Consider the following 20,408-nt stretch of genomic DNA (forward strand, 5'->3'; position numbering starts at 1 on the left):
ATTGATCTGCTCTGCCTTTGCATGCTATAACTTTAGAAATATAATGATAATAAAATAACTTGAGCATATACTTATTCCAAAAAAGAAAAAAAATAATTGCTCAAGTATGTGAGGTACCAAGGAGAACTATAATATCCCAGCCCAAATTAAGAGGATTCCAATGCCTGTCCTCTAAAAGCTTCTAAAAGAATCAGAAAGATAAGACAAAGTAGATTAGGAGATATTCTACAGAATATGTAGATATAGATATATTCTACAGACATAGAATATAGAATATCTATATATTCTACAGAAAAATGTGAAAGGATGGCAATGATACAAAGGGAAACACAGATATGGGAGAAGAAAGGCTGGAAATAGTAAGGAGCTGATTTGCAGCCCAGACACCTGCTTTTCTTCTAATGGCAAAGGGGATCTGGTTGCAGATTTTCCGGTCGGCCTTCACAGACTCCTGCTGCAAGCACAGCTTCTCAGTAGCTTCTGAGAAAATGATGGCTATATGTTGGGCCCTTTGCGAACCACTGCACCACACCATCTCACCAAAGTGATGGAACTGCAGGCAGGGGCAGACGCTCGTCTTCCCTCCACGTAACCGGGGAACATCTTCACGTCTGAGGAAGGCAAGAGCAAGGGCAAAATGGACATGGAAATTCAGACCCGACTGCCTCCAGAATCCGTGCTCTTGACCTCTGTATAACTCTCGCCTCCCAGGTTAGAAACATAACCTTATGTATTCAACAAAATGTTGAATACATAAGTTTGTGAAAGATTGTATCTGCATTTCCCAGGCAGAAAGAAGTTAGGCCTAGATCATCGTGGTGGAAAAGAACATACTGCCTTGATTTTTTTTTTTTTTTTTAATACTGAAGGCAATTTTGCCTTCTAATTCAAGACTGTGTGTGGGGATGTTGTCATGTCTTTGGACACCCCCCGCACCCCATCCTCTTTTGGCCTGCAAAAGGTGGCTGGCACTCAGCAAATTTTTGTCAAGCAAACAGTCTGTTTCTCATCTTTCTTTGCTTTTATTTTGATTTGTCATATTTCCATTTTATGGTAAGGTGATATTTTAAAATTATGTATCCATAAACTTTTTTTTCTTCTGTAGAAATCCTCAGTCTTGTTACTTGCAGATGAAAATTTTTTAAAAATGGTCATTTTGATGTTTTTCTTCTAACATAATAGGATCAGGAACACTGCTTTGGGATCAGGAACACTGCTTTGGGATCAGGAATTGCCATCCATGTTCTTAAAGTTTTTAACAGTGGAGCCTAAAGGAAAGCGCTGACGCTTTTGGATTTTGGTTCTCTAATCTAAACGTTATGGAAATCCTGTGACTTAGATGTTTCCATTTGTATCCCCTATGACCCAGCGGGTTCCCCATATCCTGCCCGGCGCTGAGCATGTCCACAATACGGAACAGTTAACTTTCTCGCTCCCTCCTTCTATCTCAAATATGATTTTTAAAGATTTCTTTATTTATTTTTAGAGAGAGCGACCAGAGGGAGGGGCAGAGGGAGAGAGAGAATCTCTAGCAGATTCCCTGCTGAGCGTGAACCACACCCCCAACCCAGGGCTGGATCTCATGACCCCCGACATTGTTATCTAAGCTGAAATCAAGAGTCAGACACTTGACCAGCTAAACTACCCAAGTACTCAAATAACTTTTAAGTAATTTACAGAAAGACAATTCTAATTTTTAAGAAACTATTGGATTTTATAGATGAGGCTATGATCTCCATAATGATTTATCACAAAAAGTTAAAATAATTTACCTTCACGTTATCAATTCCTCCATCAGGCCACAATTAGTCAATAAAGCAGAGTTTCCTTTTCTCCTGACATATTTGATCCTTTTAGTGTGATATGCTATGTTGAGGTTCATAAAACTATGAGCTTTAAAATGATTAATATACGAACTAAAATGACCTCCCGCCCATGATCCTTGCCAAAAAATGGATTAAATCCACATTTTACATTTTTTATAACCCTTGGAGGTTGTAGGAATCATAAAATAAAAAGAAAACCTGAACTTATGATTCTTTTTAAATTTTATTTATTTATATTTTAAATAATTCATTAGGCAGTTTTTTGGAGTTAAACATAATCAGAAACTTGGATTTTTTTTCAAAGTGTCAAAAATCATCTGCTTTAACTGTAAATTGGTAGAGCCGAATTAAAAAAAAAAAATACAGCACTCAAAAACATTCCTTTTCTGGTCTCTTCTCTCTGTCATAACACAGGAATTCTGGCTTCCATTTATCCAATCCTCACGGCAATTATAAGTTGTCAGCACATTAAACTATTAAATTGAAACAGAAATTCTCTATTTTTTTAAACTAATATTCTGCCTAAATTACTTCTGAGCTTCAAACTCAACATGTTTGAAAGAAACCTCTTAGTCATTCAGTACTTAGTTTCCCGAGTAATTATTTTTCTCTTGAGAAGACAAATTGGTCTCACAAACTGATTTTGTTCCCTTCCTTGTGCTGGCTTCCAGAAAACTCATTTGTATGACAAATGTAGAGTCTAAAGTATCCATTTTGTTTGTCAACTTTCACTCTAGGCTTCATGCTCTTTTTCTTATAATCATGTTTGTATTACTCTAATTTGCTTCTTTGTTTCACTTTGAAAATTTTATTTTATTAGACTCTGTGTAATCACATTAAATCACTTTATTTTTAAATACTTGAGTGTGGATAAACTTAAAAATAAGTCGATTTCACTCAACCCGACACTCTATTGCATGCTTCAACTCAAGCCGCAGCTCTGAAGACATGATCCAGAGTCATCCTTGCCCCCCGCCCGCTTTTTTTTTTTTCCCATTCTTGCATTCAGGGATTTGTAAAACCTTGGAGTTTTTAACTTCTACATCTCTCTAAGGTCCCTCTCCTTCTCTTTAATGATACTCCATTTTCTTACTTTAGAAATGCAAGTAGCTCATTAAGGGGTCTATCAGATAATGTCTCCTCTCTTCAGAGAAGACTCATCAAGATAGCCTCTCAAATGTGCCATTGGTTTACCCACTAAAGAAGGACAAAGGAATATGGTCACAAATGCTGTGGAGTGGTCCGCTCCTATTTCTGTTGAATTTATGACCCTCATCATTTCCTCATCCGAGGGTTCTCTTACAAATCGGTGTTTGTTAGTAACAATGATCAGGCATGCTATTCTGAAAGATGAATGGCGCCCAGCGATTAAGGAGATGATTTTATTCAGGCTGTTGCAATAGAAAGAACATATACGAATGTGGAAAGTCTCAAAAACAAGAAAGAGGTCTCGAGTATTAGAGAGGTAGGTAGACAAGGAATTCATCTGTAAGCCTTAAAGGAGTCATGCAGAAAGATGGACATGAGTTTTGTCTATACCATTAAGGAAAGGGGGAGGGAATATGCAAGGTCAGCCTGTCCCTGGAACTGACCATTTCTAGGGAGTCTGAGATGGGTATTTTGGAGAAGAAAAGGTTGGAGAGATATATTAATCTTTGCTGTTTTCCAGGAACACAGGGTTCAGGTAAAGTTTGACATCGTCCTATTCATCTATTCAACAAAACTATATGTCTTTACGTCTGTATTGAAATTGTTCACGTTAGCGGAAATAGAAATAAGTGCCAATTTCCTGAATATCTTCTATTATTTCCTTATACACCTTTGTATAAATTGGCACATTTAGATCTTGTGAGGAAGGTGGAGTTAATCCATATCTCCACTGATATCTCCATCTATATCTTTAGTTATATCTAATCATTTTCAGAATAACAGAATAGGGAGAAACTGAATTATTCAACAGAAAGCCCCCCCCCCCCCCGACAATTCCATTCCCAGATGGTGCTAATATAAGTGGTTTGCAGACCACACTTTGAGAAGCTCTGGCCTATAATATCATCTATATTAACCTTTGGGTATAATTGGGATTTTCTGTACTCCCCACTTAACGTCCATGAGCGCCTGTAATCCCCACAACTCAGACAAGGAGAATGACTCCCTCCTTGTTGACGCAGCCATTGCTTTCAGATCTCCCAGTTGATTAGGGATAAGGAGTCATTTCGTAAGCTAGTTTCCCCGAGTACTTTAAGCTCTAATTTCATAGACATTAAACCACCCTGAATTCCTCCCTTTAGACGGCATGTTGGTAGTGCGGTGGTATTTCACGAGAGAGCATCCTTGCCTCAGCTGTTCCTGCTCAGCCAGGTGGTCAAAGGAAAAATAAATTTGCTTACCTGTGAAAACAGGTTGCCTATAAATCAAACGAGGTCAAGTTATGTCCACCAGATGGAGGTTTTAAAATCTTAATGTGTAAGTTAAGATATAATGGATTACGGAAGGTGAAATTTTAGTAAGGTTGAATCATTTTGTTGCCTTCTGGGATCTAGGGGGAGCAAAAGGTTACTGTTACAGTGAACAAGAATGAAGTCAGATTTTCATCTTAGATGACCTAATTACAAAGGATGTGATTTTGACTCATTAATTTTCAAAATCATATCTAATTATCTATTGGTATGGCTCACCAAGGCTCGAAAACACATGGGCAAATGGGTTTTCCCCTCCTAAGTGTATAGTTTCTTTTGCATGAGTACTGGATCTTTGCATGTTATAATTTTACCCATAAAAATATTCCAGTTTAAGGTGTGGGGGGGGGGGGGATTCTAACCTACGAAGACCAGTCTCTGTTTCTCTCTCTTTCTCTATCCCTCCTTGCCTTTTTCTCCTTCTCTCTCTTTGTTCTCATTCTTTCCTTTTGTCTGTCATTTCTTTAGCCCTGGAAATGTAAAATGAACAGGGTAACCAAAAGCAGAAAGAATCCAAGTCAGGCAGTATTCTGTTTTTGGACAGTTAGAAAGTTGACCTGTTGCCTAACACAAAGCTTAGGTGTTAACCGTGGGTTTCATTTATCCATGGTCCGTCACTGGGGTTAACTGAATGAACACATTTGATTTGAGTGATTTTTTTTTTTATTACGAAAGGGACAGTCATAAGCAAAGCTAAAATAATCTATGAGTGACAAAGGATATTATCAAGAATGCATATATATTTCTATGCATGAATATGGTATCTGTTCAAAATAAATGATCTCAGATTAAAGATTCATGTCAACTGGGAATTGTGAATATGTTCTTCTCTCACTTGGTCTTTTTTTGCTTGAAAACTCTGGTGTTCTTGCTTCTCACCACCAGTTGTGGAGAAGAGTGAGAATTTATTTAATGACACTTGTCACTTTCTTGGCATACTGGGAATGAAGTTTTCCCTTTTGATACTCTACTGCTAACTGATGAGCTTAACATTTTGCAAAACTGGGATGCCCAGCAGAGAACATGATGTTTTTGTTGTGGGAAGGACATTTGGGTAAGTGGATTTTTCAGTATGTAGACTCCCCTCAGGTCTCTTAATAGAAGCTCTTCCCCCCCATATTAAACTCTTAGCTACCTTAAAAATACCACCACATTTACATTTCAGACCTTTGTGAAGGTGTTTTCTTTTGACTTCTAACTTTAAAGTTCTTCTTCATAAAAAGAAGAGTCTGTTTTAAAATACCTAAACTTTTTTTTTTAAACATTTTACATCATTTGATGGATACTATTATTCTTAATGGAAAGGAATGAAATAATACACATCTTTAATTTCCTTTAGTAAAGTGACATTTAATGAGAACAATGGAAATGTGAATTGTGGTTCTAGGTGTAACTCATGTTTTGACACAGGTTCCTGCCTTAAAGTCATTTAATTGTATGTATTTTTAATTCATATGGGTCAGGGTTAAAATCCATTTCATTAGCTTATTTTCAAGTCACTATAAAGTGAGGGTAAACTTTTATTTTCATTGACACTATAGTTATTATTTTCCTTTATGTTTTAAAACACTATGTGAAAACTCCTCCATTCTTCTTTATTATTATCTTCTTTGGCCTATGGACATCAGAGCTAAATCAAACTGTAGTAAGTTTCTGCAACAAACTGCTATAAGCCAGGGCAAGATATTCTTGCAAAGTAAATTCATGTTAATGTAGATAGTGAGGTTTGTAACTGAAAATGGCTTTCGTCCCCATAGGATGTTTGAAGTAAATTGAATATAGAATAATTGAGTATGAATGCTTCACTCCAATGAGTGGCTGTCCACTCAGTGTATATGTGTGTGTCTCTGTGTGTGTCTGTCTGTATATTCAAGTACATACTATTCAAGTACATACCTATAAGCTAGACAAAATCACTTATGAGCCAGATAATGTATGTGCCAGCTCATTTGCCTGGTTCTTTGATCTGCTCTCAGTATGTTGAAGCAAAGATAAAGACATCTTTTGTCATAGTCCATCTGCACATAAATACATAGGCTTGTCCTTGGAAGGTGTCATTGTTGCTTGCTAAGGCAACAAATGGTGCCTCGTTGCCTTTGGGTATCAAGTTACATTACTAGGATAAACCACTGCCACTATCAGAGTAGGCTTTTTACTGCTCTGTAGTTTCTTTCTGTTGGAATTTAGAGAACTCAAGGACAACAAAGGATACAATTCCTCATTCAATAGCTCAATAAAGCATGTACCTAGAATATGTCTTAGAATCTAAAGAGACAAAACCAGGCACTAAATGTGTTTTTACAAGTTATTTCTTAAAATAGATAAAAAATAATTGGGTAATCCAAGAATAATAATACTTTCATATTGCCACTGAGATTCCGGCATCAATTCTCATTTTAATAGCTCTTGTTTTCCTCAAAGTAGGACAAGGTCTGTAATTGGTGGTATTTTCTGATACTAAAGAAATTTTTGTGATCCTTTGCTATGTTTGAGGTATGTAGTTCATACTGCCAATAGTTTTTAGGACCCCCCACCACTGTAAATGTACATTTTTTTGAGGAAAGTAGAGAAAAATCACCCTGAAAGACAGAATTTAGACCTGCATGTCATTTTTCCATTGTAAAAATGACCATTTTTTTAATGTAGAAATAAGGATAAATGATCATACACATTTCTCTTGTGGGAATATAAAATAATATCATTAAAGGCTTTGCTAAAGTTAACAAGTAGAGAAGTGTAGGGCATAACCCAAGTCTGTGGAAGTTGTTGAGTAAAATTATGGTGATTATTTCAGTTTACCGTATGATGGTGATATTGATGAAGTTCTAGAACCTAGGTGAGGTTCGGTGGGCCGAGGTCCGGAGCCTATGACCAAGAAAGAATTCTTGAGACCTCTTTGGTGCAAAATGGTGGTTTATTAAAGCACAGGGACAGGACCCATGGGCAGGAAGAGCTGCTGCCCGGGGTTGTGAGGGATGGCAGGTAATGTACCTTGCGGTTGGGGGAAGGTGAGGGGAAGGGAGGTTTCAACGGAGTTTTCATATGCTAAAGAGGGCCTACAAGGTGCCGGGATACCGGAGGCCTTGCGGCTTGATCAATGTTGTCTTTTGGCAAGCCATTCACATATCTGCTATCAAGCGTCTTTGTTAGTGAGATTTGGGTTTAGAAGAAATTTAACTTTATTTAGGGCTTGAGGAACTGAGTTATTTGCTTCTAGAAATTGTGCTATTGATAAGGTAACTTCTTTGTTTGTAGATCTCTCGACATTTGTAAACCAAGGGAGACTGTCTTGCAGGATTGTGATCTCTGCAAGTTAACTATTTGTTTCTCGTTTATGGCAGTTGGGGTGCCTGAGGAATGTCACACACATTACCGAGGGGAGCGGGTGGAGAGGGGGTGCAAGGTGCCAGCTTTTGCTTTGTCCTCAGCCAGCCTCCTGCTCCCTCATCAATATCACTGATGATAATAATGTCAGCAAGCATACATCACAATTTGCTATGTGGTAGGACTGTTCTAAGCATTCCCATATAAACTAGTTCAGTTATCCAGACAGCCCCCACGAGGCGAGCGCCATTATTGTTCTATTTTATATAGTGGGGGTTGGGGAACTAGCACACATTCGTATTACATCCAGCAACAATGAACTTCTGGAATCATCTCATAATTCGTTTGTATTTTATGCTTCTCTATTCAGAAACCAGTCTACTTCGACACTTAATACATCACAAAATTCAGTGCTTCACTATGATGTTCCTTGGTAGTGAAACATCGACCTGGGATCTATTTAATATGTGAGATTGCTGGTTGACTAATTACAGGTCATTACCAGCCAAGCTTGAATATGTACTGAATGAAATGGTGCTCTGTGGTATAACCTTGACTCAATACAGTGGGTCTTAACTTCTGAACTCCTCCCTAGTCAATTCTAAGATAAGCATCCCCTTGAGAAGAATCTTTTGAGGCTGACCCTCAGTTCAGTCTATAGCTCCATCAAGCAGGTCAGCTCTTGGTGTGCTCCTGGAGGTCCTTTTTCCCTTTCTGTAGGAAGGACAGACACATCCGGTTTCAGTGATGGTCCTTACAAAGAGCTGCTACATTACATTACATTACATTACATTGCTGTAATGATGCTGTGTAGCTATATTGTTCCAAAAAATGACATTTTATCTGAAATTTGAAATTATTTATCTTTGAGATTCCCTTTTCTTGGTGTGATGTACTAATCCATGGCAACAACCAGGAAATCAATGGATATATTCCACTAAAATCATATTTTTAACAACAGTGGAAAACTATAGAACAACAAGAACTAGAGGAAATAAAATCCCAAGAAGGAAGGAAGAACCTTTATTATGTTAGCTGAGAGTTGATAGCTAGTTTCTTTTGTAAGATCATTTGCAGAGTCAAGCTGTGGGTCGAGGTTAGGATGGGGCCGTGGCAAACATAGTCCACTGAGAGGCAAGCAAAACAAGAGAGCCTTTGGTGGACAAGTGGGGTAGTCCGATGGACAGGAATCCAAAGGACCTGCAAATGCAAAACTGTTTTCCCCCAGGAAATATTCACTAAGCTCTGGAGTGGCATGGGAGGCTAAGGCCGTCTTCTGAAGTCTTGCGGTGATTAGAAAACAAGATCTGCTACACACACACACCAGGCCCCCACTCAAAACCTGCCCCTAAAGTGAAACAGTGAGGGGTAAGAGGCAAAACTTCTAAACTCAGACCTCTGAAGGGCATAACTCACACTCCTGTGGTCTTTCTGAGCTCCGGAGAGGAGGTGCCCGACTCTCCACCAGACATCCAGGACGCCACATCTAAGGAGTGGGAATGAAGCCGATGCGATCTGAATTTCACGAAATCTGCAACTCAGCCCAAACGCATCACATTCCTTGAGATCAAAGCATCCAAATTCTATGTCTAACAAAGAAAAGCCTATCCCCCTCTGGTGCAAAATAGCATCATCTGAACTAAATAGTCAAGATTTAAAATACATAAATAAAACCCGACCGCCCCCCACCCTGCCCAGATTATCCAGATACTGAAGCTAACAGACAAGGATATTGAAATAACCATTATCAATATAGTAAAATAAGACAAAAGAAGGATGGCGGTAATAGTTTTAAAGGAGAATTGGAATCTGTTTTAAAAATTATTATTTGTCCTTGATGAGAAACATAGGAATAACCCTGAGACCTCTTGAAATTCTGTGAGCCCTAGTAATTAGGTTATTAGATAGGCTGAGATACAGGAGGGATTGTAAAATGAGGAGAAAGGGAATCAAAATCCAGGAAACACCTGCTCCATGCTAGACATGTGCTAAGTACATATACTATGTCCCTTAATTTTCTAGGCAGTAGTTAACTAATATCCCTACTTTATAAGCCAGAACTTTACATAAGTGTTTAATATGACAAACCACTGTAGCAGGCAATTACATGTCTGTTTCTTTTCTAAGTATACACAGCCTCCCATCATTGGACAAAATATAAATAAATGTCCCGCACCCACACCATCTAAGGCACCTGTACTCATGACCTTGCAATACCAATGTCCATTCCGCTACTTGAAAGCTTCTGGACACGTACAGCTACACTGGGACTTTCCTTGCCCAGAGATCTGGGCACACTCCTTAAGGGGCAACAGTGTTTAATCCAGAGTGGAAAATAACTGATTTTGCTTTATGCTTTTACTTTCTCATGCTTATTAAGAGGAGTTGAATCAGGAAGTATAAAGTGAGCTAAATGATTAGAAACACTCCAGGGAGCTGAAAGACTGTAAATCTTATTTTTAAGAACTATGTGTGTAGTACCAGCTCTGTTATTGATGGTGGGTTTTGTACACATGCCTGATCTTTGAGTTACTAAAAAATACCACTAGAAACTGCATTCCCAGGAACAGTGGAATCCCTTGTGATGTGTTCCCTCCCTGAAGAATAGTAAAATGTCAAACAGACAAAAGTAGGAAAAATTATGTCTCCAGACAGCTGCATTGCCAATGTAACTTTAGAATGCACTATTCCGTGCTGTACACAAAGTCTGCTACCCATCTATTATTACACAAAAATATCATTTTGATAAAGGGAATATATCTTAATTATTCACTGATATTCATATCCAGAATAACTGACAATAATTAAAAAAAAAATGCCCATCTGGAGCACCTGTGTAGCGGGCAGTTTAAATATGTATCTCCTGGGGCACCTGGGTGGCTCAGTGTATTAAAGCCTCTGCCTTCAGCTCAGGTCATGATCTCAGGGTCCTGGGATTGAGCCCTGCATCAGGCTCTCTGCTCAGCAGGAGCCTGCTTCCTCATCTCTCTCTGCCTGCCTCTCTGCCTGCCTCTCTGCCTATTTGTGATCTCCATCTGTCAAATAAATAAATAAACTCTTTAAAAAAATATGTATCTCCTATTTAATCCCATCACTATTCCCATTTTAGAACTGAAACAAAACAAAAAATGGGTTCTTAAGCAGAATCACAAATTTTCCCCAAAATGCTCAGAAATGAAGCACAAAAGCCTGGATTTAAACCCCATTTTATCTAGAGTCCAAGCCCTTCCTTTCTCACTATGGTAGGCTGTCTTGGCCATTTCAGCACATAATTATGATAACGCCATGTTTACATACATCTTTCTACAAGAGCTAAAATGCTGTAAGAGAGCATGCAACTGATTTTCTGCTTATGCCCATGAGGTTACTGTGAGTGTGTGTGTGTGTGTGTGTGTGTGTGTGTGTACACGGATACTCGTGTGTAATTACTCACTGGTAGCACATGGGCAAACTGCGTTGAAATTGGACCTGTATCTTAGGACTCTCAGGGCAATACCACTTCTTATTCTTGAGCAGATTTCCAAAACATATTAGAGGGAAAGTCCAAAAACTGATTCTCTTCACCATGTTTCTTACTTGAATCTGTTGACTTTGTACCTGTGTACATTTCTCTCTCTTTTTTTTTTTTTTTCAATCTAGAAACCATTCGTCTGGATTATCTTCTCCACAACATCTACAGCATTTCTCACCCTCTACTCCCATGTGTGAAACATAACACTCACTCACACTACTCTACCTGCCTTTAGAAGAAACACATTTATTTCATAGAAAATATAAAAAAAAAAAATCGAGAAAATACAAACTACTTTCTTTGGTCCAAGAAGGATCCCTGCTAACATTTTCAGTATGTTTCATATTTACATCTACACATCTCAACTTCTATCTCCACCCTTGTTGTGTTGTTTTCTTAACATAGCCACTCTGTGTGGTGTTGGTAGGGCGTGTGGGTTGAACTTCAACTGGCACTCTTCATTCGGCTCAGAAGAATCAAGAAAGTGCTAGTGAATGCAAAGAAATAGTTTACATTAAAGGTAAGCAAAGAAGCAATGCTTTTCTAACAGTTCTGAGAATCAGGGTGCCCGTTCTGTTGGGAACAAGTCTCTCCCCCGCCCCCAAAATTGAAGGGATGTGAATCCTCCAAAAATAGTATTTAATCCTCAAATTTTGGAGTTTAACTGTTAGTTTGGATTTGAGAAGACCCTAGAGCCATGCAGAGAGGAATCAGTCAATCTGGGTGAAGAGTCAGGAATACTGTGGTTGAGGAAAAAGAGGAGTGAAATCTAGTGAAGTATATGAAAGGGAAAAGCAAATATTCTTTGTTGTTTACCTCAGATTTCTTTTCTTTCTTTCTTTTTTTTTTTTTTTTTTAAAGATTTTATTTATTTATTTGACAGACAGAGATCACAAGTAGGCAGAGAGGCAGGCAGAGAGAGAGGGGGAAGCAGTCTCCCAGCCAAGCAGAGAGCCTGACGCGGGGCTCGATCCCAGGACCCTGAGATCATGACCTGAGCCAAAGGCAGAGGCCTTAACCCACTGAGCCACCCAGGCGCCCCCCTACCTCAGATTTCTTACCTGTGAAAAGCCCTCAGTAATTGATCCCTGTAAGTATGTATGTTTGTCCTTCGTGAAGACATGAGCCGGGCTGGGTGCTGGAGGTGATACAGAGGCACCCTAGGGAACAAGAAGCAAGGATTCTATGGTTGACTATTTCCCACTTATCCTGGTCTTGATAATCAGTCTACAGTAATGCCCCCTGATTTTTTTCAGCTCGGGCAAATCTAGAACATTCGAAAAGCGAGAAACAGAAGGGAGGACCTACCTATCCCATCGCATTTCTATTGTAAATATTTGCTCATATGGGCTCAACCACCATGCCCAACCACTAGGCCATTGTGTGTGTGATTAGTCCCACGGCCGTATCCCTGCAGTAGTCACTGTATCCTTCACTGTAATTAAAACGCCATCTACCAATGAGTTTCCTTATCAAAGTTGGGAAGCAGAGACGTTTGGACAATGAGCATTGTTACTGAAAAACAAAGTAATTTGAGGAAAATATTTTACAAATACTCCACAATGGAAATCTATCATGCTTTATGATTCTGTAAGAGTAAATGGAAATCCCATAATGCAAACAATTGAAGAGGAGAAAAATGTCATTATGGCATACTAGTTTAGGTATTGACTAAAAAGAAGAGTTTTAATCTAATTTTTGTTCCATATATTATTGTATAAAGCTAATGATAGCTCGTCCAAAAGTAAATATCTGCTCCCTAAATTTTCAGGCTTTTTTTTTCTCACTAATTTATTTTTTTCCACCTTTTTCCTACTTGTACTTTTTACCTAAATTTAAATTTTGTGAATCTCTTAGTCCCTACAGAATTCATTAACTCTATATCTAGAGTGAAAAAGGGCCAGTTTAGCTGTAGCCGTGTTTGGTGATTCTCATTTTGAGCACAAATGTCTAATCAACACCTACAGTCTGGGTGTTCATTGGTTAGTTTACTCTGCATGCTGCTGGGGCTGGTAACCTAACGATGCTTCTGATAGACTAAACATTTGCAAATGAGCCCTCCAGTGCCTACATTATCCTGGCAGTATAAAGCAAGCAGGGCTGGTTTGAAGCCCTTTACCTTCCCTTGTTTATTATGACAAATAGGTTAGGTTGGTATTATTTAAACACACCAGCGTCCTCTACAATCTGTTATTTAAGATGCTGCATGTTCAAGTGATTGAGAGACAAGGTGACAGATTAGTATAACTTAAGTTACCTGGCATTTTTCAATGCACTTTCACCTCTATTCCTTACTTAATATGAATGATATTTTCTATTAGTTTAAAGAATAATTGTATAAATTATTTTAAAATATGAATGTTTTGTATTGGTATTTTTGGAATAATAATAATAACAATAATATAGCAATAGGTTTTTGTACCATGAATAATTATATACATATTCTTTGCCCTCAATATGACATCTAAGAATTACTTATAATGTTAGGTAATACACTCTGGCTTAAACTATTTAAAAAAAATAAAAATATTCTATGAAAATAAAATAAATCACATATGCTTTGTTCTGAAAAATAAGCTCCAGTGTGTTAACATTTAAAGTTGAAATTCAGTATAAGCGTGTGTGCGTTCAGTTTCAAGTACAGAGGAAATGCCAAATTGTTTTACCACCAAAGTGATCACTGTATTTTTTTCCAAGAGTAAAGGGCAAAATTCAAAATATAGTTTTCCTGGCTGTGACTAGATTTTTTTAAAAATTTTTCTGCCTAGTGATTGGAATCCGCTCTTCATGTAGCAGTGGGAATTGCATCTACTTTATGAAAACTAGGCTGAAGCAAAGTCCAAGACCAAGTTTCCTAGAGCCCACAACAGAGGAGAGCAAAAATAACCTATTTAAACTTTAGATCCTGAATCCAACAGAAAATTTACTGTTTTATAGTAATTAATAAAGAAGCTATATTTTGAGTTAAAGAATTTCTCTGTGAACCAGAAATTCTCACCAGGACCTAAAAGGTCAATAAGGCTGTCTTTGCTAATGAAGAAACTCAGGAGACATCAATGAATTATTACTGCACTCTCGTGATCAGTCACGGGTGTATACTGGAATCAGGGAACTTTTCAAAAGTAGGGTCAAAGTTGCTCTAACATGGTGGTATTGTTGTAGTAACTAACCTTTAAGTCCCCATATAAAGTGGGGGGAGTTAGTGTGCAAAGTTCTAGGAAGATGGCCTGGTTGAGTGCTTTCTGATCCCCAGTGGCTTAGGAACTTTTCTCATGTTGGCATATACTTTCTCTGACCCACTTTGTTACCCATAGTGTTGGTGACTAGGTCTTAATTCTATCTAAATTCAGACACAATGTTAATCTTGCTAGCAAAACTTGCTCAAGGTTATGGGGGGGTGTGTGGAAAAGTCCATGTTGAAATATATGTGAAAAACTATGTGAAAATTATGTGTATACACACACACACACACACACACACATACACACACATACACATAAACAGAATAGTTCATGAAAATCCTCATTTTGGTGCGCTTAGTACAAGCTACATAAATAGCAAGAACTTTGGCCATAAAGTCAAAGGAGGAAGAGGGTGGCATTCTGGAAACCAGAGACACTGTGAGATTCTTGATTGAACCCCTTCCAATCTAGGTATTACCCCTTTACGTTTACTAGCCTCTTCCAAGACAACCCCAGATCTTCCAAGTGTGTTTCTCTTTTAAAACTCAGCTTAGGCACCCGTTATGCCTCTGGGTAACCGTTTCTGGCCATCTCTCTGCAGTCAAGATGTCCTTCCCATTGTAAGCTCTAGACACCTTATAGTTAGTCTTTGTGTCATAATTACACCTTGAGAATATTTCCACTGCTATACTCTTTATGGGCTCAGAGCTCTGTTGTGTCCCCAAAGCCTAGCGGAGTCTCTTGCCAAGGGTAGGCACCAGCAATGGGTATTGAATGAGTGGATTCTAGTCTGAGTGTCCCTTACCCCTAAAATCTCATACATGCCACACCAGATCTCCTCTTTCTGGTTTCTTGCACAGGTACATTCAACGCTTTCCTTCCACAGAAAGTGTCAGCCAGCCCTGATAATCACACTCCATATACACCCACAGAGAGATAGGAACTTGAATTTTAATGCACATGTTATTTTTCCCGTATTGTTTCTAGTTAGTGACTAAAACACATTACTGTGTTACTACTGGTAGCCGCACATTGATTCCTTACATTTTCATTATTATCATTACATTACAACACCCCATCCCCAAAATTTTCTTAATTTTTTTTACTCTGAGAACAACAACATTAAGTAATTAGAATTTTTTTTAATCTTTTTTTCTTTTTTAAAATTTTTATTTATTTATTTTTAACTTTTTTATTTATTTGACAGACAGAGAGCACAAGTAGGCATAAAGGCAGGCAGAGAGAGGAAGGAAAGCAAGCAGGCTCCCTGCTGAGCAGAGAGCCTGATGCGGGTTTCGATACCAGGACCCCGGGATCAAGACCTGAGCCAAAGGCAGAGGCTTTAATGCACTGAGCCACCCAGGTGCCCCAGGTAATTAGAATTTTTTATGCTTCTCTCTACCAAAAAGGTGACTTTGCACATCTCTTGTCACAGGAAGGTCTACTAGATTGGCTGAGAATATCAAGGAAATTTGTTTTTTTTTTTTAGTATGGAAAGAATTTCATATTCTGTCATCTGTACATCTTATATTACACGATTATCAGGTATAAAGATTTCTTATGTTTAAAAAGATACATTTAATCTGTCTCAAAGTAGAGAGACATTTGTTATTACTGTTTTTTTTTTAAATCTACATGTACAAAAAAAAAAATAGAAGAATCACTGGTGATTTCTCAACATGAAGTAAACCTTGCCAGGGCAAACATGCATTTGCTAGGATCCACCTGCTTTGGAAGATCTGACCCCTGGGGACTCTACCCTGCCCTGAAGAGGAGATGTTAGTGGGGAAAACAGAGCAGTCTCAGCAGCTCGTGGGTCACCGAGAAGGTGTGGCTTTCAATCTAGTAATTCCCAATTCTAGTCTGGGTCTATACAAAAATACTTGGACTTCCAAAGAGAACTTGGAATTTCTCCAGACTTCCTGGAAGTTAAGTGGAAACTGAAACAGTTTTAGACACGCAGGCAATACTGTTCAGTCTCCGTGGCTTGTTTCAATGCTCCTCAGCAGGGAGGCCATTGCCAGAGTCCAAGGAGGTAGAAGAGGCTTGTGGAAAAAGCCATTGTGCAAGCATTGCCCTGGGTACAGTTTACCTAACAGCTGGCATTGTATTGGAAGAGACCATCGCAGTAGGGGAAATTAAATGTTTTATTAATGAAATCTCATGTTTTTTTTTTTAATTCATAATATTTTATATTGTGAAAACATATCATATAATCTGTACTCTGGCCATGCCAAATATAACATGAGTCTTCAACAAAAAGTTCTAAAATTCTTTAAGAGATTTTTGAACAAATCTCTTTGAAAAACTTCAAAGGCCATTTTATTCTTAGGTGGTATGACTTGACTTGGCCCAGAATGATTTTGATGATAGTTCATTTTAACTGATACTATAATACTCTTTAAATAAATTCCCAATATGCATTCACATGCTTATATACAGCCATATACATTTCAAAATTTATGAAATGTTTCACACGTAGCAATGTGCATATAACACATATGGGTGGATTTGTAAACAATAAAAAGCTAATCAGGGTAGCCTTGAACCAAGAGATAAAATCTTACCAATATCTGAAGCCTTATTTTGCTTTCATCTGATCATAAACATCAGTGATTTTTTTTTTTTAACCTCTCTCCCAGTCCTCAAGGTAAAAAATATCCCTATTGTCCTGTATTTCTTTGTAGTTTTCTCACATACAGTACGTTCTTACTCGTACGTGTTACCAACTTTATGTATGTGGAATTACCATGTGGGTCCTAATATGATTTGCATTTTCACTCAATATTAATAATCTTGTTGATGTGTAGAGTTAACTTCTTCAGTATAGCATAATATACCCATTTGTTCTCCTTCACTAGATATTTACATTATTTCCATTTTTTTAAATTAAAAACTATATAGGTATGAGCATTTGGCCGGGGGGGGGGCGTGGTGGGGGCAGGTGGCAGAAGGAGAGGGAGAGAGAATCTTAAACAGGGAATTCATTAATCTGAAACAGAGAATCTTAAATCTCACGCCCCTGAGGACATGACCTGAGACAAAATCAAAAGTCGGACACTGAGCTGACTGGGCTACCCAGGTACCCCATCAGCATTTTTATATATGTTCCCTAAAACGTATGTACTGAGATTTTAAAGGACACTGTTTTTCAAACTGTGAGCTGTGACCCATTAGTAGGTTATGAAATCAGTTCACTGAGTTAAAACCAGTATTTTTAAAAACTGACTTCTAATAGAACAGAAAATATCCAAATATCCATTTTTAACTTATAGTAAGAATTAGTATGGGCACCTAGGTGGCTCAGCCAGGTAAGAGGCTGCCTTCCGCTCAGGTCATGATCCCAGGGTCCTGGGATCGACTCCCACATCAGGCTCCTTGCTCAGCAGGGAGTCTCCTCATCTCTCTACTATCCCCCGCCCCCCATGATCTCTCTCTCTCAAATAAATAAATAATATCTTTTTTAAAAAATTAGTTTTATTTTCTAAAAGTTTTGTTTGTGTTTTATATATGTGTGTGGTGTATATTTTTATTGTGGATTGTGATAAATATATTTTATATATATTATATATTTATAATATGTATATTATTATATTTGTATATATTTTTTTTGTCAGAAAATTAGCCTTTTCACGAGCAGTCTTCAAGTTCTCATTGTGCCATATCTGTAGCCCTTGTTACAGGAGACTTCTTCATTTTTCCTGATGTGGGGAATGCAAAAGGGCATGCCCTTGGGATTCTGGACAGGCAGACGGTGGTTACCCACAGCGTCCAGCTAATATGCGAGGCCCTCGGGATTTCCTCTTTAGGAGAAGTGCTTCTTCCTGACTTATCCCCATTTTTCTTTTTGGTTCTTTGTATTTCTGCTTATAAATTTCACATATCTGTTATAATGTTACATGTTCTAAAATTAAAGTATCTTCTCCCAAACTATGGATAGGTTTTTCACTTTGTCTCTGTTATCCTTACATTAACAAAATTGTTAATGTTCATGGAGTTCCTACCAGTCAATCCTTTCCTTTAACCATGTGTTTCCCTACTCGGCATCATAAAGCTAGCTCCGTATATTTTCCTATTATTTCTGAAGTGTTCATATTTTATCCAGACACGTTAGCTGTTTTGACATAACAGTTATTTCCTCTGTAAATTTCTTGCTTTGTTTCTAGTTCTTGTTTCCTTTACTTATTGCTCTGAGTATGGTGTTCAGTGCCAGCAATGCTGCCTCTGTCCTAACTCTAATGAGAAGGCTTTCAGATATTTAGTTACATATCATGTTGTTATAGGGGGCTTGTAGGTATTTTGTATTGGATAAAGTAGGTACTCTTCTATTTTTTTATGGTTTTTGTTTTTGTTTTTCTGTTTGTTTTACAAAATTTATTCTTAAATGTACAACAGGATCTAAGGCAACACTTCATGCTAACAATAGGGGACGACAGATGACAGGGAATCCAGATGTTCACACAGGAATGGAATTAAGGATCGCCATTGGCTCAGGCACAAGGAACAGCTTACTTTTTGCCAGAGTTCTTAATTCCACCAGTGACCAGGGGACCCTTCCCTGTAGCCATCATGTTTAGCTTCTCAAGTTCCTTTTGCTCCTCTTTCTGTTTCTGCTTGAATGACTTATCTTCACCGTCCGTCCCCTTGGCTTGCTTCTTGGGCTGCTGCAGTGGTTTCTTACCATTTTCACAGCCAGGCATGGCACCTGCTGTCCTTTTCCCTACTCTTCCACTTATAGTTGTTGTTGTTATTGTTTTTAACAGATTTAGGGACCCCTGCATGGCTCAGTCAGTTCAGCGTCTGCTTTTGGCTCAGGTCATTATCCAAGAGTCCTGGGATCGAGCCCTGTGTGGGGCTCCCTGCTCAGTGGGGAGTCTGCTTCTCCCTCTCACTTTGCTTCTCCTGCTTGTGCTCTCTGTCTCTCTCTCTGTCAAATAAATAAATAAAATCTTTTAAAAATTAAAAAAAAAAACAGATTTAGTTATGAATAGATATTAAATCTTATTGAATAGCTTTCTGCATCTAGTGACATAAAGATATATTTTTCCCATCTTTAACCTATTTATATGAGAGACAACTTACATATTTTCTGTATGCCAATATTTAGTATATTTCTATATTTCTACCTTTTTGAGAGAAAATAAACTTGGGTATAAAGTATTTTCTGAATTGTTTTAATGTTTTATTACTATTTTGTTTTAAATGCTTAAATTTATATTCATGAGTGAGATTGGGCTATAATTTTCAATGAAGAGTGATCCTGGAGTTGAGTTCTGAAGACTTTTTATATCAAGAGTAGGAGGGAGGGGAAACTTTTCCAGGGTGAAGGAAATATTGACTATTACTGGGAAATAAGTGCCTATTTTTTGAAATGGTATTTTTAAGTGTCTTCACCCTAAATATTAACTTCAGAAACTTATGAACACTTATATAATAATATGGGATTTATGAGTTAGGAATCAGGCAAACTGCCTTTGAATCCTGACTCCATCACTAACTGATTCTCTGTGCTTGATATATATATTTATTTATTTGTTCTGATCTTAGCCTCAGCTACCTTTTCGGAAATAGGGACATAATAACTATGTCGACCTTATAGAAATGTTTTAAAATGAAATCCCTCATACATATGAAGACCTAACATAGTAACTGGCTTATAGTTGGCACTCAGTAAGTATTAGCTGCTTCTATTATGTTTTATTTTTTAAAGATTTTATTTATTTAGAGAGAGCAAGTGAGGCAGGAGAAGGGGCAGAGAGAGAGGGAGACACAGTATATCAAGCAGACTCCACGCTGAACATGGAGCCTGATGGTGACTTGATCTCATGACCATGAGATCACGACCTGAGCTGAAATCAAGAGCCAGATGCTTAACTGACTAAGGCAAACTAGGCACCCTTCCTTCTATTATATTAATTTAAATGATATTTTATTTAATATTATATAAATATGTATATTTTAAATATGTTTAAATATTTAAATGTAATATAATATATAAATAAATATAAATATTATATACTTAATATTTAAATTATATTTTAATCACGAGTGACCCAAGACACCTTGTTTTTTTTTTTTTTTTTTTTTAAATTTTATTTTTTATAAA

At 37.7% G+C, this 20,408-nt stretch overlaps 1 protein-coding gene across 1 annotated transcript; it reads right to left on the reverse strand.

The window, feature by feature from the left end:
- Nucleotides 1–18,810: 18,810 nt before the first annotated feature.
- On the reverse strand, nt 18,811–19,002 carry LOC116874949 (translation machinery-associated protein 7-like). Its single transcript, XM_032869995.1, has one exon. The coding sequence runs from the start codon at nt 19,000–19,002 to the stop codon at nt 18,811–18,813; it is 192 nt and encodes a 63-aa protein (XP_032725886.1).
- Between the last annotated feature and the right edge of the window lie 1,406 nt (nt 19,003–20,408).

Source organism: Lontra canadensis, unplaced genomic scaffold (assembly GCF_010015895.1).
Source record: "Lontra canadensis isolate GAN:19392208 unplaced genomic scaffold, GSC_riverotter_1.0 scaffold39, whole genome shotgun sequence".
NCBI classification, from domain to species: domain Eukaryota; kingdom Metazoa; phylum Chordata; class Mammalia; order Carnivora; family Mustelidae; genus Lontra; species Lontra canadensis.

Excerpts from the sequence above, each read along its gene's own strand:
- LOC116874949 (XM_032869995.1), bottom strand. The coding sequence starts at position 19,002 with ATGCCTGGCTGTGAAAATGGTAAGAAACCACTGCAGCAGCCCAAGAAG.